General features: G+C 38.3%; 1 protein-coding gene across 4 annotated transcripts in view; it reads left to right on the top strand.

The window, feature by feature from the left end:
* PDE1C (phosphodiesterase 1C) overlaps positions 1 to 17280 on the top strand; it is a 273423-nt gene that overhangs the window by 216971 nt on the left and 39172 nt on the right. For 3 of the 4 annotated variants that reach the window (XM_024737279.1, XM_024737251.1, XM_024737260.1), the window contains exons 15-16: positions 1355 to 1585; positions 8361 to 8438. In XM_024737279.1, the coding sequence (XP_024593047.1) occupies positions 1355 to 1585; positions 8361 to 8438 (309 nt within the window). Of the gene's footprint in view, positions 1 to 1354; positions 1586 to 6927; positions 7049 to 8360; positions 8439 to 17280 lie in introns of those variants that run through there. The other variant, XM_024737270.1, reaches the window with a different exon arrangement.

Here is a 17280-nt window from a genome sequence, read left to right as displayed (position 1 = left end):
GCTCCACTTCATTGCCTCCAAGGCTCTGCATGATCTCAACCTTGCATGTCCTTGGTCACTTGACCACATCATCTGTCACTAACCCCTTACTAAATTTGCTTTAGCCATACTGGCGAACTCATTGTCCCTGGAACATACCAAGCTCAGTCCAGTCTTACGGCCTTACACTTTTTATTTCCTCCACCTGGAATACTCTCTTTTCTTGATTATTGCATGGTCAGCAATTCATCATTCAAGATTTGGTCAACTGTCACCTACTTCACCTCCTTACTTAATGCCACCTCCTTCCCTTATGCTGATCGCGTTCCATCATATTACTCTGCTTTACTTTTTTGTAAAACTCTTTTCACCATCTGAAATTATCCTAGTGATTTGTGTGCTTAATTATGGTATTTTCTACTCTATAAGTCTTCTTGCTTCCTGCTGTATTACCAGTGCCTAAAACAGTACTTGACACTGTAGCTGCTCAATAAATATTAGTTGAATGAATGTATCCATTTTTTCATGAATCCTTGACCATAGGCAATTACACTATGTTTTTGATTAAACACAGAGCCAGACCCTTTCACAGTCAACCAAATTGGAAATAAGGCTGACATCCTCTCATTAAAGAGGAAGACACAGACCAGCATCCCTGGCCAAACTAAAGGCCACCTCTCACCCTGTGGACAGTTTGAAGACCATGTTTTTTTGTGAGGCCCAATTACCCTTCTCCTACTTTTAAATTCACAGACAGTGGCCTGCAACAGTATTATTCTAGTGGTGGTTATTTTCCCTGTATTTTGGTTTTGTAATCAGTTTTTTTATGTTTAAACTCCAGTTCCTAAGCAAATCTACATGAAACTTCAGTTTTTACTGGGCTGTGGGAGAGCTTTGTAATGTCTCTGAGCCTCAATTCCACGTTTGTAAAATAGGGTTACAATAATAGTAGCTGCCATACGAGGTTGAGAATGAGAGGAGGTAATCCTTGGAAAGCACTTAGTATAATACCTGGCATAGAGGACACACTCAAGAGAACTTATTGATGGTAATATTAATATTAATAATGCCAATTACAGTATCGGTTTATTAATTATTATTATCCTTATTATTACTTTCTCCCCATCCCCTTCTTCTAACCCACTGTTTTCAGAAATGACATCACCATGAACAGATTTTTGGCTTCCTGAATATACATACCAATCTGACTTGAATTAACCAAAATTATACCCCAAACACACAGTAAACACCTTAGGTCATTTTAATGCATTAATTCCCAATGCAAACTCTTGCTTTTGTTCAAAGAGGCAATTCTCCTAATGGCATGACCTCTTTTTATATTTTCTCCACCTTTCCTGGTTTGTTCTGGATGCAGAGGAGAAGGCCAAGATGGAAGCAGAAGAAAAGGCTCGCCTGGCCGCAGAGGAGAAGCAAAAGGAAATGGAAGCCAAAAGCCAGGCTGAAGAAGGTGCATCTGGTAAAGCCGAGAAAAAGGCATCTGGGGAAGCTAAGAATCAAGTCAACGGAACAGGAACAAACCAAAGTGACAGCCCTCGTGGGAAAAATTCCAAAGCTGAGAAGTCATCAGGAGAAAAGCAACAGAATGGTGAGTAGGATTGCGCCAGTGAAAGGCTCTTTTCAGGGTGCTAATGATGTGATGAATGGATGCTGGCAAAGAACTGCCCCTGTGAGGACAGGTCACAGAGCAGGGCTGCCCTGGCCATCCAGCTGCTGCTGATCACACCTCCCTAGGCTGTGGATCCTATTAGGATCCCATCAAAAGCAGCCAGAAGCTTGCTTAGACCATGCTCTCTGGGGAGATTTATATCTTTTGGGCCCTTTCCAGCTGGGTCGTTTTGGAGACTCTGGCCAGCACCTGCCTACCAGCAGGGGAAATTCCTATTAGCAATCCCAGCACATTCCTGAGTGCTTAACGCAGGAATGAATGAATAGAAAGGCAGTCTTCTGTAGGTACCATCCCCCTGGCAGGGCCGGCACTCATGTCTGCCTAAGGTCTAGTTCCATAGTATTGTCTATATATCTGTAGGTGAACAAGTATATACATTAGGATGACCAGTCATCCCAGTTAGCCTGGGAATGAACAGTTTCCTGGGATTCAGGGCTTTCAGTAGTAAAACCAGAAAAGTTCCAGACAAGCCAGGATGAGCTGGTCACTGTCGTGTGCATACAGTTGATGATTTCTTATATTTAATGCAGCAAATATTTATTGGTTAACAACTCCGTGCCAAGCACTGCTCTTGGCGCTGAGAATTTAGAAATGAAAAGGCCACAAGAAGTCCACAATCTCCTAGGGGATATGGACACCCTCAGAATTAATTCTGAGCCAGTAACAGTAGTGGTATGGCAGATAAAATACCCAAGGGCCATGTGCAGAAAAGAGTAGCTTTGTTGGGTCTGGGGATTGCAAGATGTAGTAAATGTCAAAGAAAGCTTCAAGAAGAGGTGATGTCTAAGCTGCATTTCAAATGCTGAAATTTGGGGGGACACAGGGACTTCTCAGCCAGAGAGAATACGATGAGCTACTGCATAGGGGCATGGAATTGCTTACCTTGTTTAGGGACGAGCAGGAAGTTCAGAGTCACTGGAGCTTTCAAGTGCCAGGTTGTGGCATGGTCATCTGGCAGTCAGACAGACCTGGATTCAAGTCACAGCTGCGCCTCTCACTTCTTGCTGGCCTTGGCCAGGTTACTTAACCTTCCATTGTCTCTGTAAAACATGCATAATAATAACTGCTCACAGCTTGGGCCACTTGTGAGCTTCCAATAATAATAATGGGAGCAAAAGCAAGCATGACAATAAAACAACTAGCATTTATTCATTATACACCAGATGCTGTTTAAAATTCTCTCTTGGGAATTTCCTGGTGGTTCAGTGGTTAGGACTCGGCGCTTCCACTGCAGAGGGCCCCGGGTTCGATCCCTGGTTGGGGAACTAAGATCCGGCAAGCCACGTGGTGCAGCCAAAAAATAAATAAAAAATAAAAGACCATCCTTTAAAAAGAATAAAAATAAATAGATAAATAAATTCTCTCTTTACATATTCACTCTCTCACCTGCCTGGTAGGTCCAGGTGATCTCCTCTGAACCACGGTCTAGCTATTATGCTACACAGCCCAAGTAAATGAGAAATACATAGAAAGTGCTTAGCACGAGACTCTCCAATTATTTTTGCAATTGACATATATAACATGTAGAACAGAAAACAATGTTTTAATACATGTAATAATGGTAAGAGCTCATGTTAGGACTTCCCTGGTGGCACAGTGGTTAAGAATCTGCCTGCCAGTGCAGGGGACACGAGTTCGATCCCTGCTCCCGGAAGATCCCACATGCCGCGGAGCAACTAGTCCTGTGTGCCGCAACTACTGAGCCTACACTCTAGAGCCCATGAAGCACAATTACTGAGCCCACGTGCCACAAATCCTGAAGTCCTCGCACCTAGAGCCCATGCTCCGCAACAAGAGAAGCCACCGCAGTGAGAAGCCCGCGCACCGCAACGAAGAGTAGCCCCCACTCGCTGCAACTAGAGAAAGCCCACGCACAGCAACGAAGACCCGACGCAGCCAAATAAATAAAATAAATAAATAAATAAATGAAATGAAAAGGTGTTTAAAAAAAAAAAAAAGCTCATGTCGTGTTCCAAGAGCTTTGCCTAAATTCCTTCAGCTAAGCCCCACGAACACCCCAGGAGGCAGGGAAGGCCATCATCCAACTTGCCCAGCCTCTCAGCAGCCAGGTTCTGGAGACAGCTCGTAACTAGTCTGCTTTGTATTCAAGCGCATCATAGGTCAGAAAATATGTTCAATTCAATAAGAATTTCTCATACAGCTGTTGGAGTTTTAGAGAGCAATGCAAAACACCCCTGTTTTCCCCTACTGAGGGTGGAACCAACTGAGAGGGAGATACCAGAATCAGAAAGTGATCACAATGTTAGCTCCACAGCAACTGGAGCTGAACTGGAAAACACAGACTTGATCTGCTGAGCACATGGGCTTCTGCACACATCTGCCCTGAACTGGGCATGGCCCACGGGACACTGGCAGAGCAGGTGGGATCAGGCCTCGTCCCTCACCCCCGACTCTGCACCTAAGCAGGCTGCTTCTGCAGTAACAGAAAAGGTGTGTGTCTCATGGAAAACGCATCTCAGAGGGGGCTGGGGGCTGGAGAAACGGGTGGCTGAGCTGAGCTGTGCGTACTCAACTCTTCCTTCTAGATGAGTCTCTCCTTCCCAGAGGGGGAATATGTAAGGACTGGTGAGAAAGGCAAGATGTGTTTCTTCCCTACTTTTTTTTCTGTTAGGGAAGTGGGTTTAAAATGTCTTTCTCTTAATAAAAACAGCCATTATTATGTCAGTAACAGTTATGGAATGTTTAATATGTGCCAGACACCGTACGTGGGATTTTACATACACTAAATCATTTAAAAATCCTAGCAACTGTATGAGGTAGATAGACTCATTTCCATTTTGCAGATGAGGAAACCGAGACTCAGAAAGATTAAATCACTTGCTTAAGGCCAAGCAAACATTAAGTCGAGATTTCAGGTCAAATAGGAATATGTGAGTCCAAATTCTGTATTCCTTAACCAGCATGCCCTTATTTGTGCAGTTCAGTGCTGTTGGTGAGAGTAGGAAGTAGGAGGAATATTGAGACCCAGCTACTGTCCACAAGAAGCTTATAATCTGTTTATTCCAGGGGTTGGCACACTCTTTCTATAAAGGACCAGACAATAAATGTTATGCTTTGCAGCCCTACCGTTTCTGTTGCAACTACTTAACACGCCTGTTTTAGTACAAAAACAGCCACAGATAACATGTAAACAAGTGAGCATGGCTATGTTGCAATAAAACTTTATTTATGAAAATTTAAATTTTCACATGTCATTAAATATCCTTCTCTTTTTTCAACCATTTAATAATATCAAAAAACTGTTTTCGGGTTGTGGGACCTATATGACCAGGCACTGGGGCCACGTTTGGCTCATGGGCCATAGTTTGCCAACCCCTGGTCTGGTCGGGGAGAGAAACCAATGAATACAAACATGCTGGTCACAAAGGAGGTTATACATTCTACGAGACAGGTATAAACAAATACCCAGAGAGGGCAGAGGTGGCAATAATTTATTTTGAAGATGGTTAGGGGAGTGCCTGAAAGAAAACAGGAGCCTGAGCCTCCAGCTAGGCTGGATTGACTCACAACTGCGTTCATTTCCCAAAGTAAGCAGTAGTCTACCATTTCCCTTAAAAATTAAGTATTAAATGAGAGGTGGGAAAAGAAATCAATTTTGAGCAATAATAATAAAGGCTAATGGTGGTTCGGGACTTGGTTGCAGCAGCCTAATTAAAATGATTTATAACTGCACAGAAAGGCTCTTTTGCTTCCCCCTGTTTATTGAATAACAGCTCACATCAGCCGTTAGTCCATATTCAACCCATGGGAAATTACCTAATGGATTCTGTTCGAGGAACATCATCAAACAAACATGTGTCACTTTCCCGGCACCCTTCTTTGTGTTCGCTCAAGATAACTTCCAGGATGGAGCTGAAGGATATTGGCTAATTGTGGTTCTAGACATTTGGTCCCCTATCAGCAGTCATGGGAACCCCTAAGCTTTGGTCTCCATCAAGGTACTTTCCCCTTTAGCCTCCCCAACCCTGACTGAGGAGAAGGCAGGCTTCCGCAGGCTGCTGGCTAGCATCCAGCACATCAGACGACTCCTCCTGACCTCTGGAAGACACCCTGGCCCTGCTGCAGCTGTGGGTAAAGCTCCAGTCCAGGGCAACCCTGAAACCTTAAAGTATTGTGCATTAGAGGTGTGAAGTCTCATTGAGGAAAGAAAGACCATTTTTCTGTAGGGAATTAGTTTGACTACAAGACTCAGGATCATCCTTGAGTTCATTTCTGGCATCCTTAAAATAGAGAAAAGCCAGTGCTTGAACTGTTCCATGGGGTTTCCAAAGGAATCCATCTATTTTGGCCATTGGTGGTGGTAATGAGCAATGACCATGTGCTTCACTCACACTCCTCCTGCTGGCACTGTGGCCAGAGTTGACTCCCCTTCCCTCAAGCTTAAAATTTGTCAAATTCCATTAAAACTACTTATTTTGTAGAATGTAACCTAAAATGGTCTTGAATTATCCTTGGGTAACCATTTCTATATAAATCTATAGGCCAAAGGCATTTAAAAATGGCAACAGTAAATGAAAGTCTGAAATCTAGAACTTAAGCTTCATAGGGAAGTTGCAAAATACAGTACTTGAGAGCTTGGCCTCTAGAATCAGACCTGTCTGTGTATGTGATGGTAAATTACTTTATCTGTGCTTTAGGTTCCAGAGCCATAGATAGAGATGATTCTGTGGGTTTTTGCTTAAGACTATTTAATATTTAAGCAAAATCACTTTGTAGAAAGATCGGTTGGTCATTTGTCAGATCAGTGGCTTAAACCAGATCTAAAGTAGCCAACAGGAGCAGTTTTGCTATAGCAGCAGACACCCTTGCAAAGTTTGGGGCAGAGATGCAGCCTGAGAGTGTGTGAAGCACATTCAGGAGAGCAGTCGACTGCACTCAACACAGCTGGCCTGACCAGCTTGTGACAGTGTCCGCAGTGAAGTCAAGGAAAAACTCAAACTTGGAAAACATCCTCAATCATTTGGTGATTCAGCAAATTGGTCACTTTAGTGAATTAATCTTTGACGAATTTGTCTACTTTCAATAATAGTACCTTCATAATGGGGTTGCTATGAGAATTTAATGAAATGATGCATGTAAAGCATTTAGCACACTGCCTGGCACAAAGAAAGTAGAAAAGATAAATGTACCCTTCCAGCCTTGGGCCCTGCTCCCCGCTTCCTGGCTGCAATAATTATTAGGGTCTTTTTGCTTTATTAATGCCAGTAATTTAGTAGTAATCTATTCTTGATTTTATGCAGGCTAAAAAGAAAGCCGCCATCAGTAAGATTTGTAAGAAAAATATCCGAAACTTGAGAAGAAATCTGAGAGAAGAAATACCATGTCCTTTCAGTGTCACACTGGCGTATTGTCAAAAAAGACCTGCCCAAGGATTATTTTACTGTCTTAGGCAGGGGTCAGCAAACTTTTTCTGTGTAGGCCCAGATAATAAATACTCCTGGCTTTGCATGTCTCTGCTGCAACTATTCAACTCTACCGTTGCAGCAGGAAAGCAACTACAGACATTATGTAAATGAATGGATGTGGCTATGTTCCAGTAAAACTTTATTTCCAAAAATGATAACAAGCCAGATTGGCCCACGGACAATAATTTGCTGACCCCTTGTTTTAGAAGAACATGACTATGTTTAACTTTGTCATTTACTATTTGCTCAAGCCTAGGTACTGTGAGGTTATGTACTAACGTGTAGATTTTTGACTACTAGAGGAGATAACCACAACAGTTATAGTTTTATTGCCCTGTAGGAAATAACCAGTTTCGTCTCTAACCTAGCAATCTTATTTTAATATATTTCTAAATACTTAGAAGTATCCATTTCCTTTTTTTTTTTTTTTTTTTTGTGGTACGCGGGCCTCTCACTGTTGTGGCCTCTCCCGTTGCGGAGCACAGGCTCCGGACGCGCAGGCTCAGCGGCCATGGCTCACGGGCCCAGCCGCTCCGCGGCACGTGGGATCTTCCCGGACCGGGGCATGAACCCACATCCCCTGCATCGGCAGGGGGACTCTCAACCACTGCGCCACCAGGGAAGCCCCTATCCATTTCCTTAAATGCTCTTGGAACCATCCTTACTGTCTTCCTCGTTCCTTCAAAAATGAATTAAATAAAATTTTGACACGTGTTCACTCTACACTGGTGTGCATAGTGTTTTTTAACTTTTACATATTACATTTCAACAAGCTCATTAATTAAAGTACCATTTACAGCTCTGTTTTAGAATAACAGCTGTCATTGAGTGACGTGCCAGATAGCACATTCAATACCTTAAATGCATTTATCCTTATATTATGCCTATAAAGTAGGTATTATTATCACCATTTGCAGATAAGGAAAAGCACATAGAAGTTAAATAGTAGCTATTAATTGATATAACTTACAGTAACGCAGGTTTTTCCTCACTCCACAGCCTAATAGTAAAGCTGAACTGCCTTCCTTGGAAAATAACACCATTGACTTAAGTACAATCCTGTTTAACATGAACTTTCAGTCTTAATTTCCAGATCATAATCCAATTTCCAGGACCTAATCCAATTTCCTGATATTTACACTCAGACATGTAACCCCTCACGATTAAAATTATGTGGTTTTTTTTTCTTTTTTTGACAGGTTTAAAGATATTTATAACTTCCCTGTTAGCTTTATACACGTACTGTTTGTCATGTTTATTACTTTCAGGTGACTTGAAAGATGATAAAAATAAGACAGACAAGAAGGATCAATGCAATGTCAGAAATGATTCAAAGAAAACAGATGGTAAGAGCATAATTCCCGTTATATTTTTCCATAAATTGTGCGATTTAATGCAAGCTTGTTAGATTTACACATAAAGTTGCAATTGTGTGGAATTGTTAATATAGTCTTATACCCTGAAAAAAAGCATTCACTACATTTAAAGAGTACTATTATCCCTTTTTCAATAATTTACAAATTATTGTTGTATGTTTTCCCTTCCACCATACTTTCTCCATCACAAATGAGTTATATACTCTTTCTTTTCCCACTTGCCATTTTTCATTTTAAACTTTATGAAAAGTTGATTCTGGGCTTGCTGATTATAATGGAATGGAATGTAAGTCTTTGTGAATTATGCAGCGTAAATGGGAAATGTTCCATGTTTTCAGTTTTCAATTTTTTATACCTTTAATGAGTTATTATTTTGGGGAAGAGCAAAAACAGAAATCTGTTCAGTGTTATCAGTATGTTGGGAGGCCCACATACTGGAGAATGTGCATAGCTGTAGAATACAGTTTGGTCAGCAAGAGTACATCTTAAAGGCAAGCTTTGGATGACAATCCCAGACCAGTTAGAATGAACCTACATTGTGATGGGCTTCATGAGCACTGCTTTTACTTTGCATAAATAGCATTCCATTCTTTATAAAATCTGAAAGTTCAAATTATATTGCCCTCCAAACTTTGGACCATCAGATTGAGAAAACTACTCTCACCTTTTATATAATCCTCCTGTTTCAATTATAACATGGGCTTATTCCTAGTTATCCCCCCATACATATAAATGATATTAAACTAAAAATGAAAGTTTTAGGAAGTGGTTTTTGTTAGCATCTCAGACTCTTTGAACCATACCTCCCTGCAGACGTTGTATTAGATGCTAAGCTATTCTTTGAGTAGTTTGGTTAGTCAGAGAAGAACAAATGCAGGGTAATCAGGTTGAGGAGTAAGAAGAAATTTGAATACAACTCATACATCTGTTAAAAAGAGAGAATTGCCTTTAGTTTTCATCTCTAAGCCATTGTGATATGCTCTCTTTACCCATATGCATGAAATCAGTTCTTTCTTTGAAGATCATTCAAATAACTCGCCCCAGGTGTCTTATCACATAATATCTGGGGAACACACATGTCCAATTTTTTTACCAAATTGTTTATGCAAATGGGAACCACTTGCTTAATACATACCCTCCTTGAATAATTGTGACTAAGACATGAATTACATGGAGATAAAATAGGATTCAGAATGACAGTCTCTTAGCCAGACTCTGTTATGGGTATGGTTTGTTCAAGTCCCAGACATCATTAGACCCAAGTTAAGGTAACACAAGCCAGAATAGGTACAGTAGAGGAGAATGCTGTTAGTTACAAACCCAGCACCTGGACACCTGACCCATCCTATATCCAGTGACTGACCCGTCTGAATTCCTACAGCATAAAAGCCCAGAATAAACCAATTCCCAGATCTTTAACATGGGGTCTTGAATCTTTTTGTATGTTTGTATTGTGCTATAAATAACTGTTGTAATGTATTCATGTGAGCATTGTAGGTTAAATTTTATCACCTTCATTACTCCCTTTTATTTTACCTGTGTCTTTTTTAACTGAATTATCACCAGTATTTTAAATAATTAAACTGTTTTTTTTTTGGTGGGGTGAAGTGATGAAATAGATATTTTGTTCTATTGTACAAATAAGCATAAAGCTTGATTATTTAATGAACAGGATTCTTGATCCCATAGGGCAGTGAACAGGATGCAGTAAATAAAGAAGGGACATTTTCTGATGTCTATCCTTTTTCCCTCCATAACTCCAACCTTCCACTGATTCAAATTGAGTCTGGTGTGTCCATATACTTGTAAGTCTGGGCATGAAAAACTTTGTATTTTAATTTCATTGATGGGCTAACACGACATCAGTCATTATCATTGCTTTGGTGTCATCAGGACTTAGATCATTGGGCTTTAGTTAATTGTGTTATCTTAGCCCAAAATCCTATCAGGACTAAAGTTATTTCTTAGTGGCATGAAGTGGAAAAGAATTTGATCAGCTTCATATACCCCTTCTCCATTGCATTAAAACTCTCTACTTTAGAAAAAATTTTAAATGATATGCATATCAGTAGATATATTGATTTTTAGAAACTATCTAGTAACAAACAGGTACTTTTTGAACGTTTCTTTTTAATGGATCTTATTACATCTGATGACCAGAGGGAGTCAATTTAACTATTTTTAATGCTCCTACCCTTAATCCAACCCCTGGGAACCAGCTCTAATTTTTGAAAGGGAGTATCCAAGCACAACTCGGTGCCCAGTGTGATCAAACCCACTATGTTTTGAAGTTTAATATTCTATGCATTCAGAAGGAAACTCAATGGAAACTAGACTACAGTTGGCTATTCCCAAACTCTAATGAGCTGAGGCACACACAGAAGGAAGGAACATGTGCTGAAAGGGTAAATTACATCCTGGCAAAATGAACACATTGCAGTTGTACATTATCTCTGTCAGGCTACTAAAGTACTGTTTAGTACCCTGCAGCACTAATTTTCTAACTGACTTCAAAGAATGAATGCTCTTTGAAAATACCTTGTTTCTCAGGGAGAAATGTACTAACATAAAAAGATCTAGGTTTCTGAGCCAAGATTCTCTCAGAGGCTAAGTTTTTGGGAGACTTGTGGGGTGCCACATGAATGAATTATTTTCAGTGTGTTTTTAGTCATGTTTGAAACAGCATAGCTATAATTTTTATAGTTGCCCAGAAATATGAATTTGCCCTTAACTTTACGTGACTACATTAACAGAGATATAAGAGATAGACACTGTTTGTGTCTCTCAAATGATTCTCTATAATTAGGCCCTGCAAGGTTATTTACCAAGTCCCAGGGAGGGAGTTCAGCAGGAATTTTTCCTTTATTGAATGTTCTGGGAATTGGAATGTTAAAGATGTCAGTTCATGAAATGTAAGTCAGTTGTGAAGAGTGGAGTGGACAAAATACAATCCATGGACATCTGCTTCTGCAAAGAGGGCTACCAAGAATTAGGTTTACCCTTCCACCTGAAACAATTTTTAAAAAAAGACAACATATGTGGAAGAATGGCTTTTCAAGAAATGAAGACATCAAGAAATATTGGGCATCAAGAAATGAAGACAGTGCTCTCTAAGAGACAAGAAACAAATGAAGTAAGCCCGACGATTGCCTCAGCTTACTGCATTGAGAGGGTTTCCAGGCAGACCTGATGGATTCCTTGTGTTGAGGAGTTGACTAAGGATCCAAGGGTACCAAGGCAGCTATAATTAATGGGATAAAACACAAGAGAGGATAGAACTGAAGAGAGATAGAACTGTAGAAATCTGAAGAGTATTCATCAGAGTACTAATTGACTCTCAATGAGGAAACCACCTGAGACCAGGAAAGAACCATTCAAGAGGTTTAGAAAGAACAGTCCTGATGTTCACACTTCACACAGAGCAATAAAAGTGCCTATTCCTACTAGCCAGACTAGAATACCTCATAATTTAAAGGGAATTGGAATTTAAAGGGAATTGGGTAGAATACTCATAATTGTCTTGCCTTAGCAGGGGAATAATTAGTTGTAGGCTAAATGTTGCTTTAGGCTCACCTAACAAATCTTAAAATCAAGATATAAGAGGATCAAAGTGTTTCCAAGTAACTGCATCCCAGGATAAAGCATGTGTGTGTGTGTGTGTGTGTGTGTGTGTGTGTGTGTGTGTATACACACTCCCAGCAAGCTAAAATTCACAATATCTAACATCCAATCAAAATTTACTGGACATGCAAAGAAGGAAGAAAACACTACCAATAATAAGAGGAAAATAACAACCAATTGAAATCAACCCAGAACTGAAACAGATGTTAGAATTAGCAGACAAGAGCATTAAAGTAGTTCTTACAATTCTTACAACTGTAGCCCATATGTTTAAGTAGAGACATGAAAGATATAAAAAAGATCAAATGTCTAGATATGAAAACTACAGTGTCTGATATGAAAAATATACTGGATGGTATTAACTAAATAATATTGTATGGGATTAATGATAAACACACTGGATATGATTAGACATTTTGGAAGAAAAGTGTAGTGAGAATTAGCAATAGAAACTATCTGAAATGAAGCACAGAAAACAAGAATAGAAATTGTAAAGAGCATCGATGAGTTGTAAGACACCTTCAAACAGCCTAATGTATGTGTAAGTGGAGTCCCTAAAGTAAAGAAGAGGGAAAGGAGGAAAGAATATTTGATGAAATAATGGCTAATATTTTGCCAAATGATGAAAACTATAAGTCCATAGACTTAAGAAGCTCAATAAAACACAAGCACAAGGAATATAAAGAAAATTACACCAAAAGCGTATTATAATCAAATTACTCCAAACCAGTAATGAAGAGAAAAATTTTAAAAACAACTAGAGAAAAAAAAGATACATATGGAGAGATGAACAAAGATAAGGATAACAGTAGATATCTCATCAGAAACAATGCAAGTGAGAAAACAGTGGAGCAACATCTTTAAAGTGCTAAGGGGAAAAATTCAACCAAGAATTTTATACCCAGCAGTAATATCTTTCAGATATTAAAAACTGAAAGAATTCATTACTGGTAGACCTACACTACAAAAAATGTTAAAGAACAGCAGAAGGATGGATATGCCAGATGGAAATGTGGATCCACCCAAAGAAATGAGGAGCACTAAAAATGGTAACTAGATGGATAAATATACAATATTTTTTCTTATCATTTAAATATCTTGACTATTTAAATAATTGACTATTTGAACAGAATAATAATATATTACTGAGTTTATAGCATATATAAAACTAAAATGTATGACAGCAATAGCATAAAAGTGAGAAGGGGAGAAATGTAAATATGCTATTGTAAAGTTCTACTATCATACATGAAGTGATATAATATCAATTGAAGGTATTGGATTGGCCAAAAAGTTCATTCGGGTTTTTGGCCAACCCAATAGATTGAGATAAATTAAGAGCATATACTGTAAACTCTAAAGCAATTACTAAAATAACAAGATAATGACATATAGCTAATAAGCCAAAAGAGATAAAATGGAATCATAAGAATAATTAATCCAAAAAAGGTAGAAAAAGAATAAGAAAAGAACAAAGAATAGATGAGACAAATAGGAAACAAATAGCAAGAATATAGACTTAACACTAAGCATATCAGTTATCACATTAAATGTAAATGGCCTAAACAGCCCAAATAAAAGGCAGAAATTTTCTGATTGTAAGACCCAAGTATATTCTGCCTTTATATTAAAAGACACAAAAACCCAAAAATAAAAGGATGGAAATTGGTGTGCCAAGCTAACAGTAATCAAAAGAAAGCTTGCATGATTATATTAATACCTGATAAAGTAGATTTCATAGCAAACACTATCACCAGAGAAAGGAGTTTCATTTCATGATAAAGTCTATTTATCAAGAGGATATAATAATCCTTTACATTTATGTACCAAAATGCATGAAATGAAGTGTAAAAAAATTTTAATACACAATTCTATTTGGAAGCATTAACATCCCTCTCTCAATCATCAACAGGCTAAGTATATATAAAATCAGTGAGGAAAAGAAGACTTGAATGACATTATCAACCAACTTGACTTAATTGGCCTTCCCAGAACACCCACAGTATGAGAATACATATTCTTTTCAAGTGCACATAGGACATTTATAAATATAGATTACATTTGGGGACGTAAAGCAAGTCCCAATAAATGTAAAATGATTCAAGTCATACAAAGAATGTTCACAGGTCACAATGGAATTACATTGTCATAGAATGTTCATATTGTTTTATTTTCTTTTTAATAGCTATAGAATTTATAGTGATGTTGTCTTTATCATTTTTTATATTGGTGATTTGCGTATTCTCTCTTTTTTTCCTGACCAGTCTGGCTAGAGGTTAATAAATTTTATTAATCATTGTCATTAATATTTTCCATTGTTTTTCTGTTTCTGTTTCATTGATTCTGATCTGATCTGTATTATTTCCTCTCCTGCTTGCTTTTGGGTTTGGTTTGCCTTATTTTTCTAGTTTCTTAAAGTGGAAGTTAATGTCATTGATTTGAGATATTTTTCCTTTTCTAATATAGGCCTTTAATGCTGTATATTTCCCTCTAAATACTATTTTAGTAACATGCCACAAACTCTGATTTGTTGCATTTTTATTCACATTCATCTCAAAATATTTTCTAATTTTATTTTAATTTCTACATTGATCTAAGGATCATTTAGAAATATATTCTTAGTTTCCAAATATTGGGGAATTTTCCAGAGATAGTTGAAATTTAAGTTCTTTCTAAATTGATCTATAGATTCCATGCAATCTCAATTAAAATCCTAGGAGGCTTTTTGGGTAGAAATTGACATGCTGGTTTTAAAATGTATATGGAAATGCAAATCACTCAGAATAGACAAAGCAACTTGGGAAAAGAAGGAAAAAATTGGAGGACTAAACAGGTAGGCCTGATTTCAAGACTTATAAAGCTATAATAATCAAGGCAGTACAGTATTGGCATTGAGATAGACAAATGGGTCAGTGGAGTGGAATAGAGGGTCTAGAAATAGATCCACATGTATATGGACTTCTTATTTTTGACATCGTCAGATGAAGGAATTCCACATTGACAGTCAATGAAGCGTGGATTATGCTGTAGAAGACTTGTTGACACTAAAATGAATACTTGTGACCAATGTGTGGTTTTGATTGCTAGTTTACTGTGAAATATATCCTTCACATACACTGGAATGCTCACATCTACTGGCCAGTCAGCGGTTTCTTTCTCCCAAAGGAAAACCTACTGGGGAAGTCAAATCATATCAGAAAGTTGCCTGCTAAGCTGATAATGTACGGGAAGTTAGTTGATGAATTGTGACTTCAAGGTAGAATATCCTGAAATGTCTGTCTCTACCATTGGGATGGATCTGCCAAGAAGGGTGAATAGGGACCATCTTGTGTACACTAGATACAGACAGTGCAAGAGGCAGCCCTCCGTGGCACCCCTTTTATGTCTAGTCTCCTTTTGGATCTCACATTCAGTATCAGATATGTTGATATCTTGGGGTAGATTCTCATTCTTGTTCATTTTCAGTCATCCTTGATGGCATGTCTGGACCTTGATCTTGATGAAACTTCTTTGTTTTTAAGGCAACAGTCCTCAAACTTTTTCTCTCTTATTTTCTTTTCCTAACATATTATCACAAGCTTTGCATACCTCCCAAAATTATGCCCAGATCATGAACTCTGGTGGGTAAAATAGGCCAAAGATGGTGAACAGTTCTGGGGATACTAGCTGGTACCCTGTCCTTTTCTCTCATACCCAAGATGGTGCTACACTATAACGATAACCTTGAGTCCTTTCTAGTTTACTTTAAAAATTAAACCTGTAAGACTGTAGGGCTTAACTATTTTTAGCAATGATTGATTTGCAACACACTTCATTGATTATGCCACTGATGTCAACACTACTGTCTTGAGGTAGTTTCTACAAATAGTTAATCCCGTCCTTTGGATTTTTTACTCGCTTCCTTCTCAGAGGATAACATTATTTCTTAGTTCTGGGAAGATATCTCACTGTAGCCTTCTATGTATTGACAAATGTAGGTCTGTTTCTTTAATGAAGGCATTGCCTTCCACATGAGAATCTAGGATCCATATGGGTTATTTTTCATGAGTGTACAGGGACCAAACATCTGGAGTGCCCTGGGTCCCAGTTAAGCTAAGTCATCATAACAACACATGTTCTGATTAATATCCCATTTCCCTTAGCCATTTGTCCATGAAAACTCTTGTGACCCATTTACTTAACATATTTATATGTATCAACACATGGAGCATCAACAGTGAGTACATGCTGTGGTTTAGCAAGAAAGAGGCATGAAATATTTGCTTTTAAAAATATCTTATGCCTTATTTTCTCAAGTAGTGTGATAACCCAAGTGTCTTAACCCTCCACTGCAATGTCCCTGTCAAAGGAAAACAACAAAAAGTTGATAAATGTATGAGAGCATTGCAGTATTGTTTTTAGATGCCTGTTATTCTTATGCATCTAGATAAGATCCCCTAATTAGATTCTAAAAGGTTTTGTTGCTTAAAATTTTTGATTTATATACTTCAGTGCCATTTTCTAATTGATTTTTGAAGCCATGCTGTAGGTTGACCCAACAAGAGTTGTTGTGAGTGCAGCAATACTGAAACCCAATATAATTTTTTTGGATGGATTTTGGGGAAAACTATTAACCAATCCATTATACGTGGGTTGGAAGTGGTCAAATGGGGTGAACTCAGAAAACCTCTTTGTTCCTTTTTGCTGTGGATGATACACTTGAGAGCATGGAGGTACAGAAGCCATTGACATCCACATGGTTCTAGCATTGATGAGTCACAGTGAATCAGAACAGTTAGCTCTTTGGTTACGATCATCCATTTCAAACCAATGTGTTTTTAGTATAGTTTTAGGTTCAGTGAATATCCTTGTGCTTTTTAAGGAGGGTATATAATACATAGCCTCATGGTGGATTATAAAGGAACAAGGTGACATGCAACAATTATTATCTTCCTGTAGGTTTTGTGTTATTGAAATTCACATTTGTAGTATCAAACAGCAACTGAAATTGTGTGTGTGTATATACATATATATGTATGTATGTATATTGTGTATATATATATGTATTGTGTGTGTATCTATGTATATATACATATATATAATACAATGTAAGATTGGTGGGTTTAAAATAATTAAATTGTGTTCTACTAAAGAAAACTTCTAAAGTCAATTCATGCTTTTCACATAGCTGTTTAGATTCCAGTCTCTTACC

Source organism: Neophocaena asiaeorientalis, unplaced genomic scaffold, assembly GCF_003031525.2.
Source record: "Neophocaena asiaeorientalis asiaeorientalis breed wild unplaced genomic scaffold, Neophocaena_asiaeorientalis_V1.1 scaffold612, whole genome shotgun sequence".
Taxonomy (NCBI): Eukaryota; Metazoa; Chordata; class Mammalia; order Artiodactyla; family Phocoenidae; genus Neophocaena; species Neophocaena asiaeorientalis.
The sequence above is the reverse complement of the archived record's forward strand: the minus strand, read 5'-3'. Positions and strand labels throughout refer to the sequence as shown.